Genomic DNA, 18358 nt, shown 5'->3' with positions numbered 1-18358 from the left:
TGCACACGTATATTCAGGAAAAAAGACAACACTAAATAAATTAACAGCTGTTTTCCATATTGATAAACAGCTCTAAAATTGGACATAACTGACTGTGTTCATACTGCTCCTTGTGATCCTGAGACTGTGAGAATATATGTGAGTTTAATGAGAGTATTCACACATACAATGCTACTCAACCATGGAACTGTTTGTCAGATTAGGGCCACAATTCCTGATCCTGCCATCAGATCTGTACAGGCAGATCACAATATCCATGTAGATCCATGATAAAGTCAATGAGGTCATGACCCACAGGGATTCAAGTGTCTGCCTTTACAAACCTCACTGCAAACCTGACTCATGTAAAATTGATTTATGAAGTGTTACATCATACTCCACTATATGCATACACACTGCCTGTATGCTTTTCTGTCTCCTTAAAACAGAAAAGATATTAAAACTCACATAATACATTACATTTCCTTAACTGTTTTATAGTTAAAAACTCTGAACAATTTCATAGGCTAAAATTTCAGCTTTGCAATACATTTCTAGAAACTGAATCTGAAAGTAGAATTGGAAAATGTTTTCCAGATTCTCTACGGCCCAGAACATAATATTTACCATAAAACTTATAATAAGGTTTGTCTTCCTCTTCCTAGATCTGAGTAAACTAGACAGGTCATGCACTCTTCTGATGTGAATTATGCAGAGTACTATTTTCTTGGCAGCATATATTAGCTTCTGATGGGTTACAGACTGCTACATTTTGTTATAGGTAACCTCACTAACTGGCATAAATCTAGTTTGTGCACGTTACTGTGACAGCACTATGGAGGTATCCACTTAAGCTAAGGAGGGGTCACAATGAAACAGTCTACAATGACGAAGTGCAAAGCAGATTTTCATCTTAAATCAAGCTTAATTTTAATTATCCTTGATAATGTCAATCTCAGCTTTTCTCTAGGCACATGTGTTTTGTTTTTTTTTTAATCTGCAATATTGTACACAGGAATGAAATGCTCTGTTTGTATCCACTGAAGGTTTACGTATTTTCAGTGGCTAAGATAACGTGTAAAATGCTAAGATTTTAAAACAAGAAACAATATTTCAAAATTTAATGGAGACCTACACAATATTTCTTCTCAAGTAAAGCACTCTGTGCAAAGTCAAGAATCCATGTTAGCACAATTGCTTGTAATACGAAGACACTAATTTGGTTGAAAATTCAAAAATACTATTCTCTGTTCCCTGTGACTCAGGTTATATAATGTGCATTTCATATTGAGTGCAATATTTGGATGTGACAGTTCTAGTCAGCCATGGATATCCATGTTCCCTCAAGAGGCCTGCCTGACTTTCCTCCTCATTACTTCATTTTTCACCACCTCTCATAAGGCTTTTGCTGTTGTTCAGCTGTTCTGATTATGAGCTACATGTCTCCCACAATTTGTGATCTTCAGGATTCATCTTTCATCATATTAGGGAGCAGATGGAAGTTATAAGTCTTTGGTTTTTCCAAGCATGTGTTAAGCAAGTCTGAAATGAATCACTTAGATGTATTAACAGAGCAGTCGAGCTTACTACAAAATCCACATTTGGCATGTTGTGCAGAATGAAGACTCTCAGTTTCACTTTTACTATTTATGAGGCTAAAGAAGAATACATTTAGGTGAAGTGCCTCAAATCTAGCTAAATACTGCTATCAGAAAAACAGAAAATGCACTTCAATCTTCTGGTGGAGACAAACTTACCACTACGTACTGAAGAGTTCTCACAGTCCCCTCTCGCAATTAGCTCAGAGAGAAATGTCACTCATTAAATATGAAATGTTAAATGCAGACATTCATGAGAGGGCTACCTAAATCCTTTAGCATTATAAACATGACATGAAATCTTTATATGGAAAATAAAGCATGAGCAGAAAGAATATGGAGGGGGAGGAAGAGCACGCAGGGGAAGTGGGTTGTCGCAAGGCTTTAATCCAACATTTGCTCTCTATTGATCAAGTGTTTGTTCAGTACTTTATTGATGTAAAACATTACACACAATCAGTGTTAAATATTAATGTCAGAAGATCTTTAACTCTAAATTCAGAGCATTTGTTAGTCAATTTAATATTCCCAATGTTACTAAGCTACAACTTAACTTCCTTTAATAACTTTCTGGAGTGCTGTAAGAACATCCTGCATACATTATGCAATGAATAAGAATGATCTGTATGTCAACAGTGGTATATATAAGGTTTTTAATACAACTACTAAACAAAAGCTTAGAAACAGGACATTTCTCAATGCATAGTATATAAACTCACAGCATTACAGCCACTTCCCTTAATCTTTTGACCTATACCTCATCCTGTGCACTTCACACTATCTTTTAAACCACTGGCTTCTCCCCTTGTTGAATCCTCACACACTCCATCTTTCCTTCAACCAAAAGAAAAAACAGTTTTGTCCCATTTCATAAATTCAGCTTGGTTTTACATACAGGGTATATAAATCTCTTTAGAGCTCAATTCTGAATAAACACTATTTTTTGCACAGAACATTCCCAGGAAGCCTCCCCTCATTAGAAAGGTTGTTATCTCCTATTGTTTTCAATGAAAATGAGGCGTGAAACTGTTCTTGGAAAAGAGGAACTCTTTCACTATGTCCATTGCCTCCCTCTGGGAACCATGAAGGAGGAGCTAAACTGCCTTCAGGGGAGATGCTGATTCCTTGTACTATTTGAAGCTTCCACTTAAGTCAAACTAATTAACCATTTTACTTCTGTATTCTGAGAAAATTAAATCTCCACTCAAAGGAGAAGTGTTGGAATTTTTGGGGGAAATGTTGCTTTTTCTCTCTGAAACAAATTGCTTAGTCCTCACATTAAAAGAGAAGCACAGCACAAATTTACCAGCAAAATTCCCTCTGTAAAGAGAGAAAAAAATATGTGGAGTGTAAAAGCAAATTTCTGTATCAGAGCTTACAATTAGTATTTGTGACATGGAGAAGTTCAAATTTAGTCAATATATTATCAATATATTTGGGGAATTATGAAGGAGGATGGTAGGAGCAGAAACAGCACGTCTTCTTATTCATGGAAATATGAGAATGAGAATTCTCTTCATGGGTTTCTTAACAGGAAACAAAAAGAAAATAAAACACATTTTCCTGAAAAAGAGATCTCTACAATCCAAGGAAAGTACCCATTTTTTAGCCCTGAACATTTCTGAACAGCAAACAAATCCAGCTGCAGGGTTTTGGAGATAACAGTGCAACATTTTGAGATACACAAATAAATACGTGGGTCAAATCCTGATCCTGATACACAGTTTTGCAGAGAGTGATGCCTACTTTGAGTGGGGTTGGAACGTGCTTTTAACTACTCCTTTCCACACAACTGCCTTAGAGAACTTCTACTTAGCAGTAAAATTAAGGAGTGAAGAGACTGAAAAAGTTAAGCTTGCCTCTGGTAATTCTGCCAAATCCATTGTACAAGACCCTCAGACTGTGAACACAAACCACACTGTTCTCTCCAAACCCTCCAGTAAGTACTGTCCTCCCATGAACACGTTCATCTCCTTTTATTGCAGTGTTGCCACACTACTGACAATGAAGGAAGATAAGAATTCTAAACATTTATCAGTTTTTCCAGATTTAAAGCTTTTTTTGGCTGCACATACGAGAAAGCCGAGGACTTATCACCTTGAGAGACGTATTAACAGAGTATTTCACTCAAAATATGATTTATTAATTGTTTATTTTAATTTTCTAATAAACCAGTGCAATCTTTAATCTTATGGATTTACTAACTGTGTTCAGATACATAATCTCAAAGGAAATGCTAGTCCTCCCTGGTCTCCTGGCTTTGCTACCTAAGAATACATTTTACTATACATATCAATGCACACCAGGAAGTGAAGCATGATCTCTGTGGTATAAAAAGAGCAGTAGTTATTTCATTCCTACTTAAAAATTAATGCCATTTACACAAAAAGCAAAGGTTATTGTTTTAACAATGACTGTATATAGGAGATGCTTTTAATTTCCATATTTCTTATGAAAAGAATGCTATGACCACTTAATTTTTTCCAATTTTAAGTAATAACTTGTTCTCCTGGTGGCCAAAGTTAGTATATACATAGTAGGAGGAATCACATGTCTGAAGAACATCCTCTGTCCTGGTTTGAGCCAGGATGAAGCCAATTTTTCTTTTTACTGATTTTTTTTTTCCTTCAGTAAGCTTTAACTTTCTTTTCTTTTAACTAGCAACAGTGTGTTCTGCTAGGTTGATAAGACAGTGGAATGTTTTTCTAACTACTGAGGCTTCAAGGTCGCACCTTCACTCTGCCGGCTCAGACACTATGGGGAGATCTGTGACCCCCCCGTAGGAGGCTGAGTTAGATGGACAGCAAAACTGGCCAAAGATATTCCATTCCATATATCTACGTAAGCTCAGAGGAAGGTCAGAGATCACAGAAGACAACTTCCTTCCTTTTTCTTCTTCCCTTCTCTTCCGTCCATGGCCGGCGTCCAGGGAGGACTCTGTTCATCCATCATCGTCGACCCTTAGGCTCGAGATCTCATGACCCCCATAACTCTCTGCTCTTTCCCAGCAGCAGCTCCGGGATTCCTCGGGACTCTTCCCAGTTCAGGGAAGTGCTGTGGGAGTTGCTGAGGGTGGGGGGAGGCGAGAGGCTTTTGCCCATACCTGAATCTATCTGTATATAATTGTATATATTTTCTTGTATCATTCATTAGTGTTTAATTAAAGCTGTGTAGTTTAGTTTTCAATCCAGCCAAGTCTCTCTCTTTTTCTCTCTCTCCTTCCCTACCGGGGTGGGGGGGGGGAGGGGATCGAGAGCGTTGTTGTCGGACCTGAGTCAAACAGTGACATCCTCTGAAGCTGAAATTACAGGTACAGTGGTGACCAGTAAACAGGTAAAGGGCCTTCCATGATTTTGCAGAATTCATTCAAGGAATAAATAGGTAATTCAGTGCAGAAGAATTTGTTTTAGTACAGCAGTCCTTGATCATTACTGAGCAAAGCAGGCCAAGCACAAACTATGAAGGGTATTGCACATACTCCTTGACCAAAGAAAATTACACCTACCCAAAGAACTATGCCTGGGAACCTCTGCTTATAATGACAGCCCATCAGACCATGGATAACCTCAAAAACAGAGAAGAAAGCAATGGACTGAAATTCTGCTGAGCTTGCAGGAGGGCTACCAGTTCCTCTGAAATGTGAACTCTGTTGAACTCATTCATGAATCCATAAATTTAATGATCCCCTGGCAACACAATGTGGCATTTGTCCCATGAGTGACACTGAATTCAGCATTTTGTAGGCCACCCCTGATTCCCACTCCCTCCCCTCTGGTACTTGTCTGCTCTCTCTTCTACACTTTGGGATGATCTGAAGCTTCTGTTTTCATTTTTGTTTCAAGTAGAAGGAGTTAACATGCATTTTCCATGGAAACTGAGAGCTGGAAATCAGATCTAGAATTCAAGTGGTGGCAAGAAACCTGGGAGGACCTTGAAGAATGAGCTGCCCTAGTTAGGCTGCCTGCAGAAGTTCACAGTAGCTAGAGCTATGGAAGGCAAGAAGATCAACAGCTAAAGAAAGTTCTTCCATCCTAGGCACACAAAAGGCAAAGAAGGCCCAGTGATAGACTGCCTGGAAAATACCATGACTGCTGGCAAGCATGAGCTCAGATCCACCCAGGGAATGCAACAAGAAAATACATTTTAAAAAATTACCCTGAAACAAAAAAAGCTTCCATATGTTTCGATAGAAAAAAAATCTGCACCTAAAATTTCTATGTGGCCTTCATAAGTAAAAAATGGTAATTAAAATTTAATAAAGCAATTCTTATTTGCAGGAGACAGTTTCACTATGCTATGCAAACCCAGGGCTTGAGATTTACAGTCACTTCCAACAAACATTCAATGATGCCTTCAGAGAACATCTTGTCCCAGGCTTTTCAAGGAAATCTTCCGTCCTTAAGAAAGATGTAAAAATATTCATAACCTCTCAAATTATGAGTACTGCTAATGATAAATTAGGAGGCTTGGGGGATTCAGGGCAACCAAGTGCCTCTTAGTTTTGCAGAAGGAAGATGGGGCCAGAGAAGAGGGAAGTAGTATAATTTTTTTCCCATATAATATAGCAATAAATGCAGAGACCTAACTTGTTTTTATGAAAGACTAGCTAAGGGATTGATCAGCCATCTCAAATATCCAAACACTATGCCAAATAACTTCTAGAAAAATTTTATTTATAACACAAAGACCTTTAAAAGGAATAATCTGGACAGAACTGATTATAGCATAGTCTTTAATATACCCTACAACCTTCATGTAAAGCTAAGCTCTTATCATACAGCTCACTATTAAAATGTGATAACAAATCAGGTGGAAACGTGATACCAGCTTATACTGTACTGACTCTTGGGCAATGAATGTGTCTTTTCTTACCCTGTAAATTACCTGGCATTGTTTTGGGAACCATAAAAACAAACAAGAGACCCTTTCTCATACCAGAAGTGATCTTTCTTTTGGGAACCATAAAAACAAACAAGAGACCCTTTCTCATACCAGAAGTGATCTTTCAAGAGCTGTGGAGAAGACACTAATGAAAACTTACCTGGAAAATAATCAATGTATTACTATAGCTATATGTGATAATTAATAGATCACTCTTTGCACCAACAGCACATAGAATAACTTAATTGTAAGGAGGATGAAGGTAGCACAGGAACTTCTGGACTTTAAAAAGATCTTAACCACTATGTAAAGAAATAATCTTGTAAGAACTTTTACAGGTATCACACTGCCAAACCCAGGGTCCAGAAACATGAATGAATGGCCAGGTCTGAGGAGAATGACCACTTCTCACACTCAGAAGTCCATTGGTGGGACTGCTGCTAAAAAACCATTCTTCTCTGATGAACCCTTAGATTTAAGTTTTCTTTCCCTTTTGACCCAGTACATTTTCATCTTGTAAAGAAGTGTAAAGAAGGCAGGAAAAGATGCATGCTGGAACCTGCTTCTCTCAATGGAAGGTCTCAGCTCAAAACCCAGAAAAATGAGATCTTAAATGAGAGATGAAGAGATCTCCTTAGGAGACTGGAAAATCCATTCTACATTGAAGAGTAAACTTGGTCTCAGAGCATCCATATACAGGACTTTTCACAAGAGTTTATTAAAACATGGGAGTTTTCCTCAGGAAAAGTCATAGGTACCTGATAAAGAAACATGGGGGCTTTTCTGCTTCACATAAGCTACTGCTACCATAACACCTGTAATATTAATAGGCACCAGTTTTCTTTCCCAAGTTACTTGAATGTAAGTAATTTCTAATTCTAAATCATTTACTTTAGAACTTCAAGGGCAGAACTTATCTCTGTAATCCAGCACACAGACTTTCATGACATACATCTGTCTTCAAGCTCAATATATATTATATAAATGTACCTCATGACTTCAGAACCATGTTTACTCAGACAAAAACGTTTGCAATTGCAAATCTCAATAGAAAATAACAACAGAATCCCTTTAGATAATATGGAGAAGCTGCAAATACTTAACCTCAAGATAAGCATAGAAAAATCTTCTTAAAGCCAGAGTAGGCCTTTGGTTTTCTATTTATTGGATTTTTAGCAAGATAAGCATGGCTAGCACTGCAAGCAGCTACAGCCTCCAACTTGAGAGTCACTTTGTGTTCCTGCTGTCAGACATGAAAGATTCTTCTCCTCTCACTAACTCGATAAAAATCAGAAGTTGTATTAGTACAATCCAAACACAATGGAACAGTATTTCCAAACCCTTCCTGTGGAGAACAGGGATGCTACCATAAAAACAAACAAACAAACAAACAAACAAACAAACAAACACCACCTGACACTGGTATATTTATCAGAACATTTAAATAATAGTTACCTAAAAGAATTTGGGTTTACTGTTGTTTTACACAGATAGTCAAAAACAGGCTCAACAGTTCAGACAGATGGGCACACACAGGTTAAGACTCAACTTGCTTGATTAGGCAGACCATGCACTATTTTTCAGGGCAGTACTACAGAGTCCAAGAAAGATCCTGCTAGTCTTCTCACCCAAGGATACAGCAGATGTACCAAGTCCAGCTGTAAATATTTGATTGCATTCTGTGACAAGCAAAACACATGCTGAAATCTTATGGTAGAGTAAATAATGAATACATCTCAGCTTTCAAGAAAGCACTGTCCAGTAAGGAAGGGGGGGAAATCAAATGGCAGCATTCTTACAACTGCAGGTAAGATACTCTGAAACTTAAAATAAACTTTAAAAACCAAATATTTTTGTATCTGTTAATTTTATGAGTAAATCTCTGTGTTCCAGACTAACTTGCAACTATGTTAACTGAGACACCAGTATTTCACACAAGTTATTAAATCATCCACAAGTGCTTTCCTTGTCTATCAAGCATTCTTAAAACTTTGTCTCTCCACAAAAGCAGACAGACTAGTTATTGGTTCAGCTAATTGAGTCTATTTAGTGTTAAACATGACATATTTGGTGTAACCAGACAACTTGCAACTTCAGCAAGAACAAAAATAATTATTAGTTCAGGCAAAAGGCATAAGTAATACAAATAATCTGAATTGCAAATATTAATAAACAAGCCTTCTGTGCTCTTTGTCCCTAACAATTACTCTTTTCAGGTAAGACAGTACAGGTACATATGCTCTATCACTTGACCTGCAATGTGACAACAGTGTCTTAATTTACCAGATCCCTCAGCCTGACAGGGAAATCAGAACCCAGCAACAAACTCTTTCAAGTGTTTTCACCAACAATGGAATTTTTACCCCTCCAGAGTCAATGGCAAAACACTGCATTGGCCACTTCATAATTGTTCATTTTCCATTGCTGTGAAATATGCTTGGCCATACTTTATAACTATTTGTTATGTGCTTTGATATGAATGTATGCTGATGAAATATTAAATAACCTTAAGATTTCAAAAGTATGTACTTAACATGAGACAAACTTTCTTACTAAGCAAAAAGTTCAGGATGTGACAGAAAACATCGAGTCTTGTTAGACAGCAGAAGAGTTTATTTGAACTGTGACAAACATAATGCAAAACTAGCTTTCCCTGTCATCTTAAAAGATTGAGAGAGAATGGGTTTTAGAAATACCTGGTGAATTAATTTCTAAAATGAACCAATTCATTTCTGCAATAAACATTTGTCCTGTCTGAACACAGACTGATGTGCAAATAGCAGTATACCCTGATTTTATTTTTCCTTCATCAAACACAACTTTATGCTGTAATTTAAACATTCAGACAGTCACAGAATTCTATTACACAACAGAACTCAAGAGTATTTTCTCAGGGTTTTTAATTATGACAATAATAATCATAATGCACACATAACTCAGCAATAAGGCCATGTAATATTCCATGACCTTAGAAATTAGAAATGCTAGAAGGGTGTTGCTAAGACAACTTTTTTTTTTTTTTTTAATGTTATACTATTTTGATTCACTTACTCGGGGTCTTACTATACCTCAAAATTTTGATTCAATAGTGAACTTACTTATCAGTGAAACTCTTAAGACTTTAAAGAATTGAGGTTTCCATTTCTTTTTAGGTTTCCAAGTACTTTTGCACTGAAAATATCTTCTTGCTGATCACTTCATTTCAAAAATTTTTCACAACCTTTACATGTTTCAGATTTTTGGCTTTTGTTACACACAATGTACTTTGAGAGCACAATGTCCCCCTGAAGTCAACTGTCATACTGTGGATTCTGATCTCCACAAATTTAATTCACTAATGTCATTCCCTGCACTCATAAACTATTCCTGTAAAACTGTTTCTCCTTCAGTGGGGAATTAAACCTTGCTCTTGTAACAAGGATTCAAAACAACAGCAAAACATTGTATTTCTACACTAACTCTGTGTTTAAAACAGAACAGACAAAAAGACTGCAGCAATTATACTTGCAAGAGTGACTTCGCTTTTCATTTGAGGAATATGCTTTACCAAGTTGGTTGACTTTAACATTCTGCAGGTGGAAAACTTCCTTATGACTTTGTTCCTCTCTCTGACACTTTTTTCCCCCCATTAATTATGACTAATGATCAATGTAGCCAGGACATAACTGTGCAAAATTGCCAAAGCTCCTTTAGCTTTTAGCCTCATAATTTAACCACCAGGTACAGGGTATTAAGGTGTCGTTGGTCTGCAAGTAAATTACACTGAACAGTTCTAATTGTGTTCATGGTGCATTTACAATGTAAGTTATTGTTAGCAACAAATAAGGCAGCATCAGCTTATATACTGTATGAAGCAGAGATATTATCAAATTATGACAACAGAAAATGGAAAATGGTCACTTAGCTGCTTCATTTCCATACTTCCAAATTTGTGTTTTTAAGACAGAAATGGCAATGGCAGTCTAACTTTACTTTTATCTGTAAAAATATTTTTCTGCAGTAACTAGACAGTATTTCTAAAAGACCTGGAAAACACTCAAGAAAAGAGGTTTCAGAGTTGCATCATAAGCAAGTTACACTCCCTCTTTAGACTACATGGCTGGCTCAAAGGAATGATAAACTCACAAGTGGTCAGCCTCCTAAGGACTTCCTCAGTAAAAATAAAATTTTTAGATTCAGAGGAGCTGACACAGCAGAAAGACCCCAAATTCCATTCTAACTCAAGAATGCATTTCTACATTTCTGAAGTGCTCCATTTACATTATAAGAATGGAGAAACAGGAACATACATGTTGCAATGTTTTGAACACTAACTTCTACAACTACTTATAAAATTATTATTAGTCTTGCAGGCAAAAAAAATCTCTGCTATGTTTTGAACTAAGTCTCAAAGGCACCAAAACTGGTGGAATACTTTTGCCTTTTATTCCTCCCATTCTCTTGAACGAGATGATTTTGCATTTAACTTGTTCTGTGATGCTTAAGTGTTTATTACACACTGATAAAAAATACTTCCTTCAGGATACAAAAATACCTGAAGAACTGTCAGACTTGAAGTCAGTACAGTCCTGACAGAAGCCAGGTGATCAATTCCATCTATCTAATAGCCTCTTCTTTAGCACCAACAAGAGCACAGCTATCTGAACAGGACACACCTGGGCTTTCCTTCACCCTGAGACTTTGTGAGCAGCCTGATGTGTCTGTGGGGTACCAACAGAAAAACATTCTCCATTCTGCATTAACACATGGGAAGACACTTTTGATCTCCTAGATGGCTCCCAGGGGTTTTTCATATGGTTCTGGGCAACCACCAAATTGGGAAGTCCTAATTCCCCAGACAACTGAGAGTTACTTAAGTTTGATGGACAGCTGCATTTTTGAGTCCCTGTAGTGCAGAAATACTTCTCTATCACATTTACACATACAATTACTAAAAGCATGAAAAAGAAACGCAAAACTTACATAGTCATGAAATGCTTTTGCTTCACTTGAATGCTCACATGTTTCTCGTCTTTCTGGAGCTGCACAGTAGAGATCCCAAAACACACTGCAAAAAGTTACAGAGATGGTGAGAAAACAATTGTAACAGCGGGGTAGATTTTACGGTGTACTCACACCACACATGCACACTCATACACAGCAACAGACATATCACTTCCTCGCCAAGAGATGAAAACACCTTTAAGAAAGAATTCAGCTTTGTAAAACATTTATGAGGAATCAAGTCCTGCTACCCAATTCTCCATGGCAAGCAGTGGTGTATTCCTTTATGTCACTGTAGTACAGACCAAGAAGCTGTTCTAATGTACAAGGTTTAAGGGTACAGAGCATCGTACTGACACTCTGCATTTAACCTCATTCCTGTGTTAACTGTTGCAATTAAACTCCACAAAGCATGGGAAGGGATAGACTCGTGGTAACATAAAAAGGCAAAAAAAACTGAGAGAAAACTGGGAGCTCTCCCAAGGTCCAATAATGTGCTTTAAACAAAATTCCTCAGAGCAACATGTGTATGGAAAAGAGTAGAAAATAGATGGGTATGTTCTCAGGTTACAAAGAGTGAGAAGAAATTATGATACTTCCATGAGTCTTCCCCTCCAGCCCTCTTCAAAAAGAGTTATATATTAATCTGTTTTAATAAAGTTTCTGGAATAAAATTATGTGTATGCAAACACAGTTAAAAGAACAAATTTTGTTTGGCTTTTCATAGTGTTTGTTTATTGTTTTAAACTTAATCCTCTGTAACTTAGTCCAGCACTGTAACAAGGTAGTGTGGAAAATTTGAGCACTATGCTGCAGATGATCAGAATTAAGGATAATGCAGACATCAGACACGTAAGGAACACATTCTGCTTGCCAGGCTTCCATCTCATCACTGAAAGCTATAAAAGAAAGGTCAATGAAGAACATACCACCTTCCAAGCAGCTGTACAAATTACTTGGGTTTGAATGAGACCAGTTTAAAATTCCTGCATTCTTGTACTCCTGACAGTTGGAAATATGTCTGTATTTTGTACTCTTTCAAATACAAGAGTACTGATGTATTAAAATCACATGACAAATAATGGCTAAATACAAGTGACTATGAGCACTCTTTTCTCCTTGGGAATTCTACACACACAAACGTGTCCCTGCACACTACTATATACAAGCAAATAGTATCATGCATAAAAAATTACAAGTCAACCCCGTGTCTACCTGTATTCTGAGCTGAGAGAAACTGCAAAAGCAGACACTGCAGCACCAAGCCCATGCTAATGCATACTGCCTCTCAAAAAGGCTGGTAGGATGGGTTCAGCGTATTATTTTTATATACTATTCCTGTGATTAGAATGTGGACTGAAGACTGAGAAAGCTAATCTCTACATGCAAAGTCTCTCTATATACTGTTTTTTTTTCAAATGCAGCTATTTGAGATATGTAGAATGATCTCTTAAATGTATCATTTAATGGAAGGTGGTGAAGAAAGAAATGCAGGCCATTTTCTTTTGAAAATGTTTCCTCATCAATGCACTATGCAATATTTCTTTCCTGTGTCTAATATCTGTTCTGTATCTAACTTTCTGTTCTTTCATTTCTTAACAAGAAAATAGGTCTTGATCCTCATCTTCACATTCCTTTTACACCTAAATTTCTTGCCTCGAGCCCCTGGAACTAGCAGTTGACATATTCTAACTATCAGAGGAAAAGAAAATTGCTACTTACCACCACCAGGAATGCAAGAATCCTGGGGGCTCCCCCAGTGTGATGTTTTTTTCCCATCTTATCTAAAAAAAATAAAATAAAAACAGAGGTGTACATTTTTGTGATCTGACTAAAACACATTAACATAAGTCATGCAGACAGCAAAAAGAGAAAGAAGAAAATATTTCATAGTTACGAAAGGCTTTATCATTATCAATCCAGATGGCCATATAACTTACTTCATTACACTTATTAGTATAGCTGATACTTCAAAGTGGCTTTTCTTTTTCTAGGATCTGAATACATTTTTACTGATTATGTACTTTGTATCACTGCAGCACTGAGACGTGTATTATTTTAAGGGGGAAAAAAAGTGTTAAAGAGTTGAAACGATCTAAAATCTTTTCCAGTCTTCATGAAGGAAAACACAGAAAACACATCAGAACTAGTGTTACTGATTCAGCAGGTGGCAGTCTTCCCTCCACATCCACAGCCAGCCCGTGTTTTGTAATCCTCAAGGCGTGCTTTGCTGTTGGAGGTAATGTGGCAACGAGGAGCAGCATCAGCCTTACCACCCAGCCTCCCACACTCTGTGAAAATGTAAAGCTAGTTTGGCTTCATCTGCCTGCGCTGGCAACCCCTCCTGAACAGCAATCCTAGCTCTCACTTCTTTTTCACCCAGGAAGCTGGGTGTTTAACGCTGTTTTCAAAGGAAATGCAGTTTAAGAATCCTTATTTCACTTGACTTCACTCTCATCTTGCTGATCAGCAAACCCACAGGACAACCCAACACACGGTGACAGCATTCTGTCTCCCTGCAACACTTCCCAAATGTATCTTAACTATGATCACACGACCATTTCTGTAATGCCATAGTCATTAGGTTGTCCCTAACTGCAAAATGATATAGTTTAGACTATAATAAAGCCTATATAAACTCCTTAAGCAGCTCTGCTGCAATTAACTGGAGGTCTTACAGAAACCTACACAACGCCAAATAGAAGAATGCCTCATGTTAAAACTGGGTGGAAACAAGGGCGTTGCATGCACTCCAAACTCCTCCAGTTACAACGACTCAGCATTATTTCCTGTCCAATTTTGTTTAAACAAAAAATGTTTAAACACAAACCACATTACGCTCTAGAGACAGAAGTAATGGCAGATAAAAAGAGGATTATTTTAATGAAATGCTTTAAGTCTTAGTATGAAAGGTATCTAAAGATATATATAAAAAGCTACATAAAATCTTTCTATAAAAGGCACATACAGTGTTCACACTGCCAGAGGAGCTGGAATTTTCCAACAGACTAGAACTTTGATTCTCAACCACGACTTGATTTCCACATCAAATTCTTATGATATTTAAACACATAAAAGTTTTATGAAAACCTTCCAGAAGTAGCTTGTACATCCAATAATGTTATTTGCATTCATAAAAGGTAACCTAGCATAATTTTGATACATTATATGAATACCACTATTCAAAAATAATTTTCCTATTTTAAAATTACTTTTAAGAGGTAACCTTGAAGCTATTGATGACTCCTGAAACAAAGCAAATTTGCAGACCAAATTATAAGAGTTAGAGCCAACAAACTGAAGAGGTCTACCAAGAGATCCAGGAAAATGCTACATGACCTTGAAGTCCTATGTTTTAGAGAGGAAGGCAACAAAGCCTTTAAGACTGTTTTCAACAAGGATCATGAAGCACAGTTCACCCTTTAACTGAAAGATCAGCAGAGGACTTCTAGCCCTTACTGACTCAGAATCATGGAATCACAGAACACCTCAGATTGGCAGGGACCTTGAAAGATCATCTGCTACAGCCCTTTCTGGGAAAGGGAGCCTAGATGAAACTACCTAGCACCCTGTCCAGATGGATATTGAAAACCTCCAGTGATGGGGACTCCACTTCATCCCTGAGGAGGTTGTTCCAGTGAATGATTCTTCTCATAATCTTTTATTTCTTGTATCAAAACTATACTCCTCCCTGAGCAACTTGTACCCAGACTTGTCTTCCCTATGTGGCTCCTTAAAATGGGGGAGCTCTGTCCTCTTTGTAGTCATCCTTTAAGTGAAAAATGGGGATGAGGTCCTTCCTGAGCCTTCTCCTCCCCAGGGAGTGAAGACCTAACTCCTTCATTCTTTCCTCAAAGGGCAGATTCTCCAACCTTCTACTTGTCCATCAGTTCTATTAAATTCAAACTTGAAACAAAGCATTAAAAAAAATACAAGAATGCTTAAGACAACTATCTCTAAGTTATCCAGAAGCACAGTGGATTCCATTTTCCTTTTCTGGATTCTGTTCCATTAATGTTAGCCAGGTACCCTGGTAGACCTTTAGGGCAGGCTCCTAACTTTTGTCCTTTGTCCAATACAACTGACCAAAGTAAGGCTCACACAATCTATGTATGGTTACTTCTTTTTAGTTTTAGAACTGCTCTGAACTTTTTCATCTTTAACAAGACCCATATAAACTACTGTGGCAGGTCCACACTGCCAGAGCAGAGAGGGCACTGAGACCAAACAATCATGTTTTTTAAGGAGGGACTAAACCAACACAAATTTCCTCCTGTGGCACCTGGGTGTCTTTTACACCTGAAGTACTCCCAGAACAAGCTTGACACAACAGGGCAGTTGCTTCTGAACAGGCATGAGCCAGACATGGACAAAAATGCATGGAAAGTTGTAGCTTTTATTATATCATAAACTGGCTGTAGAGTTTTTTGCACTTCTCTCAACTGATAATTCTCTTGCTTTCATCCCTTATGCCGATAATCGGGCTCTTAAGAAACAGCTGACTCACATGGGGTACAGAGTCAAGGAAGGGCTATTTGTTGTGTACAGCCCAGGACTGGATGGGCTTTACAATGCTAAGATCTGTCTACCACACAATCAACTACCTTTCTTTTTTTCTTTCATTTTAATTTTTTTTTCCTGCTGCTTTTACTAGTTGCCATTTAACTTGTGCTCAGTTTATTTTCTCCAAGTAGTGAACAGTTTTCTCAGTCTGAACCTGTCTGCCCAAAACCATTTTTTTCCAGCTTTCTCCATATCAGTGATAATCATTCACAAGTACTGTCACCACAGAATTTACTCTTCTCCTCTGCTGGTTAATGAAGTAAATAAACTCACAGTTTTGTGTGAAATCTAACAGACACCTCATACCAACTCAATATATTATTATTTGTCCCTGCCCCAGGTTTACCATCTTTTGGCTAGTATCAGTCTTAATTAGAAAGATTCGCTGTATTACTACATTCATTCAGAACTGAGAGTTTCCCTATAACACAAGATTGAATTAGTTGCAAAAACTAAGTTTCAAGACATTGTATTGAATGTTTTCTATAAATCCAAATGTCATACCAGTTATACTTCTGTCAACTGCTCATTTTACAAGTATATCATAAAGACAAAATGAGCAAAATTAATCTTGTGCAGTGTAGTATTTACAAGTGACAGCTGTTTTGGGAAAGCCAAAATTATACTCCCTATTATTTTGTCTCTTATTTTTCCATTGCTTTACGAATGAGAAAAAAAACAATTGTCAGAAACACAGTTTACTATAAACATAATATGATACTACCACAATTCTACCCATTTTTCTTATCTCTGCTACGTGAATTTTCTATAAATGTCACAAACAACATTCTGAGTTCTCATCCCCCCTCCCCCGCCATCACCTCCAAAATGTCATGACCAGTATAGTAATTTCATTAGCTTTTGAAGGAGAATCAGTTGAAGCAGCAAATTTTCCTAGAACAACAACTTGCCTATTTTTCCTTCACTTCTGCTCACCATTCAACTACCATTATTAACTCAAATGTTCTCAACAAAGGAAGATTAAAAACCAGTAATAAATCCAAAAGACCTCAATATGTTTGGCATGCAGGTATTTTTGTATCCTAGAGTTAAGTGCAAAATGCTAAGGAGACATAATTTACTCCAATCTTCAAAAGACAAATACAAAGTCTTTGAAAAACTAGGAAAAAATAGTAACTATTATGTAAAGGTAAGAATTCCATTAGCAGTTGAAAGTGTTTAAGAAACAGGACCTAAATGGTTGTAGTCATAATTGATTCACCAGATGAAAAGAAGTGGTTAGAAGCATTGTAAGAATACACAGAGAGACCAGCAGTATTTAAGAAAATGAGAACTTGAAGTGTGTGACAGTGGGATGTAAAATACATTCTGGAAAGGCACATCATTCACAATTAGATGTATGAACAATAAAAAGGTTGAGGAAAAAGAGTGCTGTTGCATTCTCTAACATGCACATTTATTACAGCAAAAACAGGTATGCAAAGGCATGTTAAATGATGTGGCAAACTGATTTCTACAGAATCAGAAGTCTATGCTGATCAATGTAAGCAGAAATTCAAGGCTGTCACTGCTGTATATTTATTTCACTTGCACACACTGGCAAGTCAAGTAAGGAAAAAAAGGATGGGGAAACATACCTCTGATAAAAACGTCTGGGCTGACTTCTGTGCTCCTACATGGAGCAGGTATTCATATACGTACAGTGCTAATCTGTAAAATAAACAAAAAAGACAATGTTAAATATTGTGCATTTGTTTGTTCCTCTTCCTCAGAAACAAAGGATTATCAGAAGTTTGAGGTGCACTCTTTGTCTACTACCTACAGCAGATATTTTAAACTACACAGATCAATCTGAGCAAAGGTGCTTAAATAGTAGTTAATTAAATATTATTAAATCCCCAAATTACTTATGTCAACATTTTTAACAATATTGGGGCAAATGCCCAGTGAGCTCACAACTGACCTACTGCTGTTCTACATTTGCCCACTCTATACTGTAAATATGATACACAGGTACAGCAGCACTGTACCTCATTATTTTTCCAGATAAAATTTTTTTAGGTGAGAAATGTGTCAAGCTGTTAGTACACTTTAACAATAGCCTGTATTTATTCAAAGAACATGCAACCTTTGGGCTGCATCAGCTAAAGTAATTCCAGCTTCCATCCATGGCAGGCAGCACAACCACACCTCTACCAAAGTACAGAGTTTTAGATTATTTCAAACTCATTAATCTAGACAACTCATTAATCCAATGACAACAGCTAGAAATGACTCTCACAGCTCCCAGAGGAGCTTCCCAAAAAGGGATTTTAAGCATCAAAACACATCTCCAACTAAGTTCAAAGGCCTGGAATAAGGATCTCACTGCAGAAGGAGGACTCATTCCCTGG

The 18358-nt window shown here is 37.3% G+C and overlaps 1 protein-coding gene across 1 annotated transcript in view; it reads right to left on the bottom strand.

Annotated features, from left to right (window-relative positions):
* Positions 1 to 18358, bottom strand: part of SSBP2 (single-stranded DNA binding protein 2) — a 256985-nt gene that overhangs the window by 116298 nt on the left and 122329 nt on the right. The window contains exons 3-5 of the mRNA XM_010008407.1: positions 17603 to 17675; positions 13164 to 13225; positions 11421 to 11505 (exon numbers count right to left, since the gene is read on the bottom strand). Of these exons, the coding sequence (XP_010006709.1) occupies positions 11421 to 11505; positions 13164 to 13225; positions 17603 to 17675 (220 nt within the window). The remainder of the gene's footprint in view (positions 1 to 11420; positions 11506 to 13163; positions 13226 to 17602; positions 17676 to 18358) is intronic.

The sequence above is a fragment of the Chaetura pelagica genome, unplaced genomic scaffold (genome assembly GCF_000747805.2).
Source record: "Chaetura pelagica isolate M959 unplaced genomic scaffold, ChaPel_1.0 scaffold191, whole genome shotgun sequence".
Classification (NCBI taxonomy): domain Eukaryota; kingdom Metazoa; phylum Chordata; class Aves; order Apodiformes; family Apodidae; genus Chaetura; species Chaetura pelagica.
This window is presented reverse-complemented; position numbering and strand designations above follow the sequence as displayed.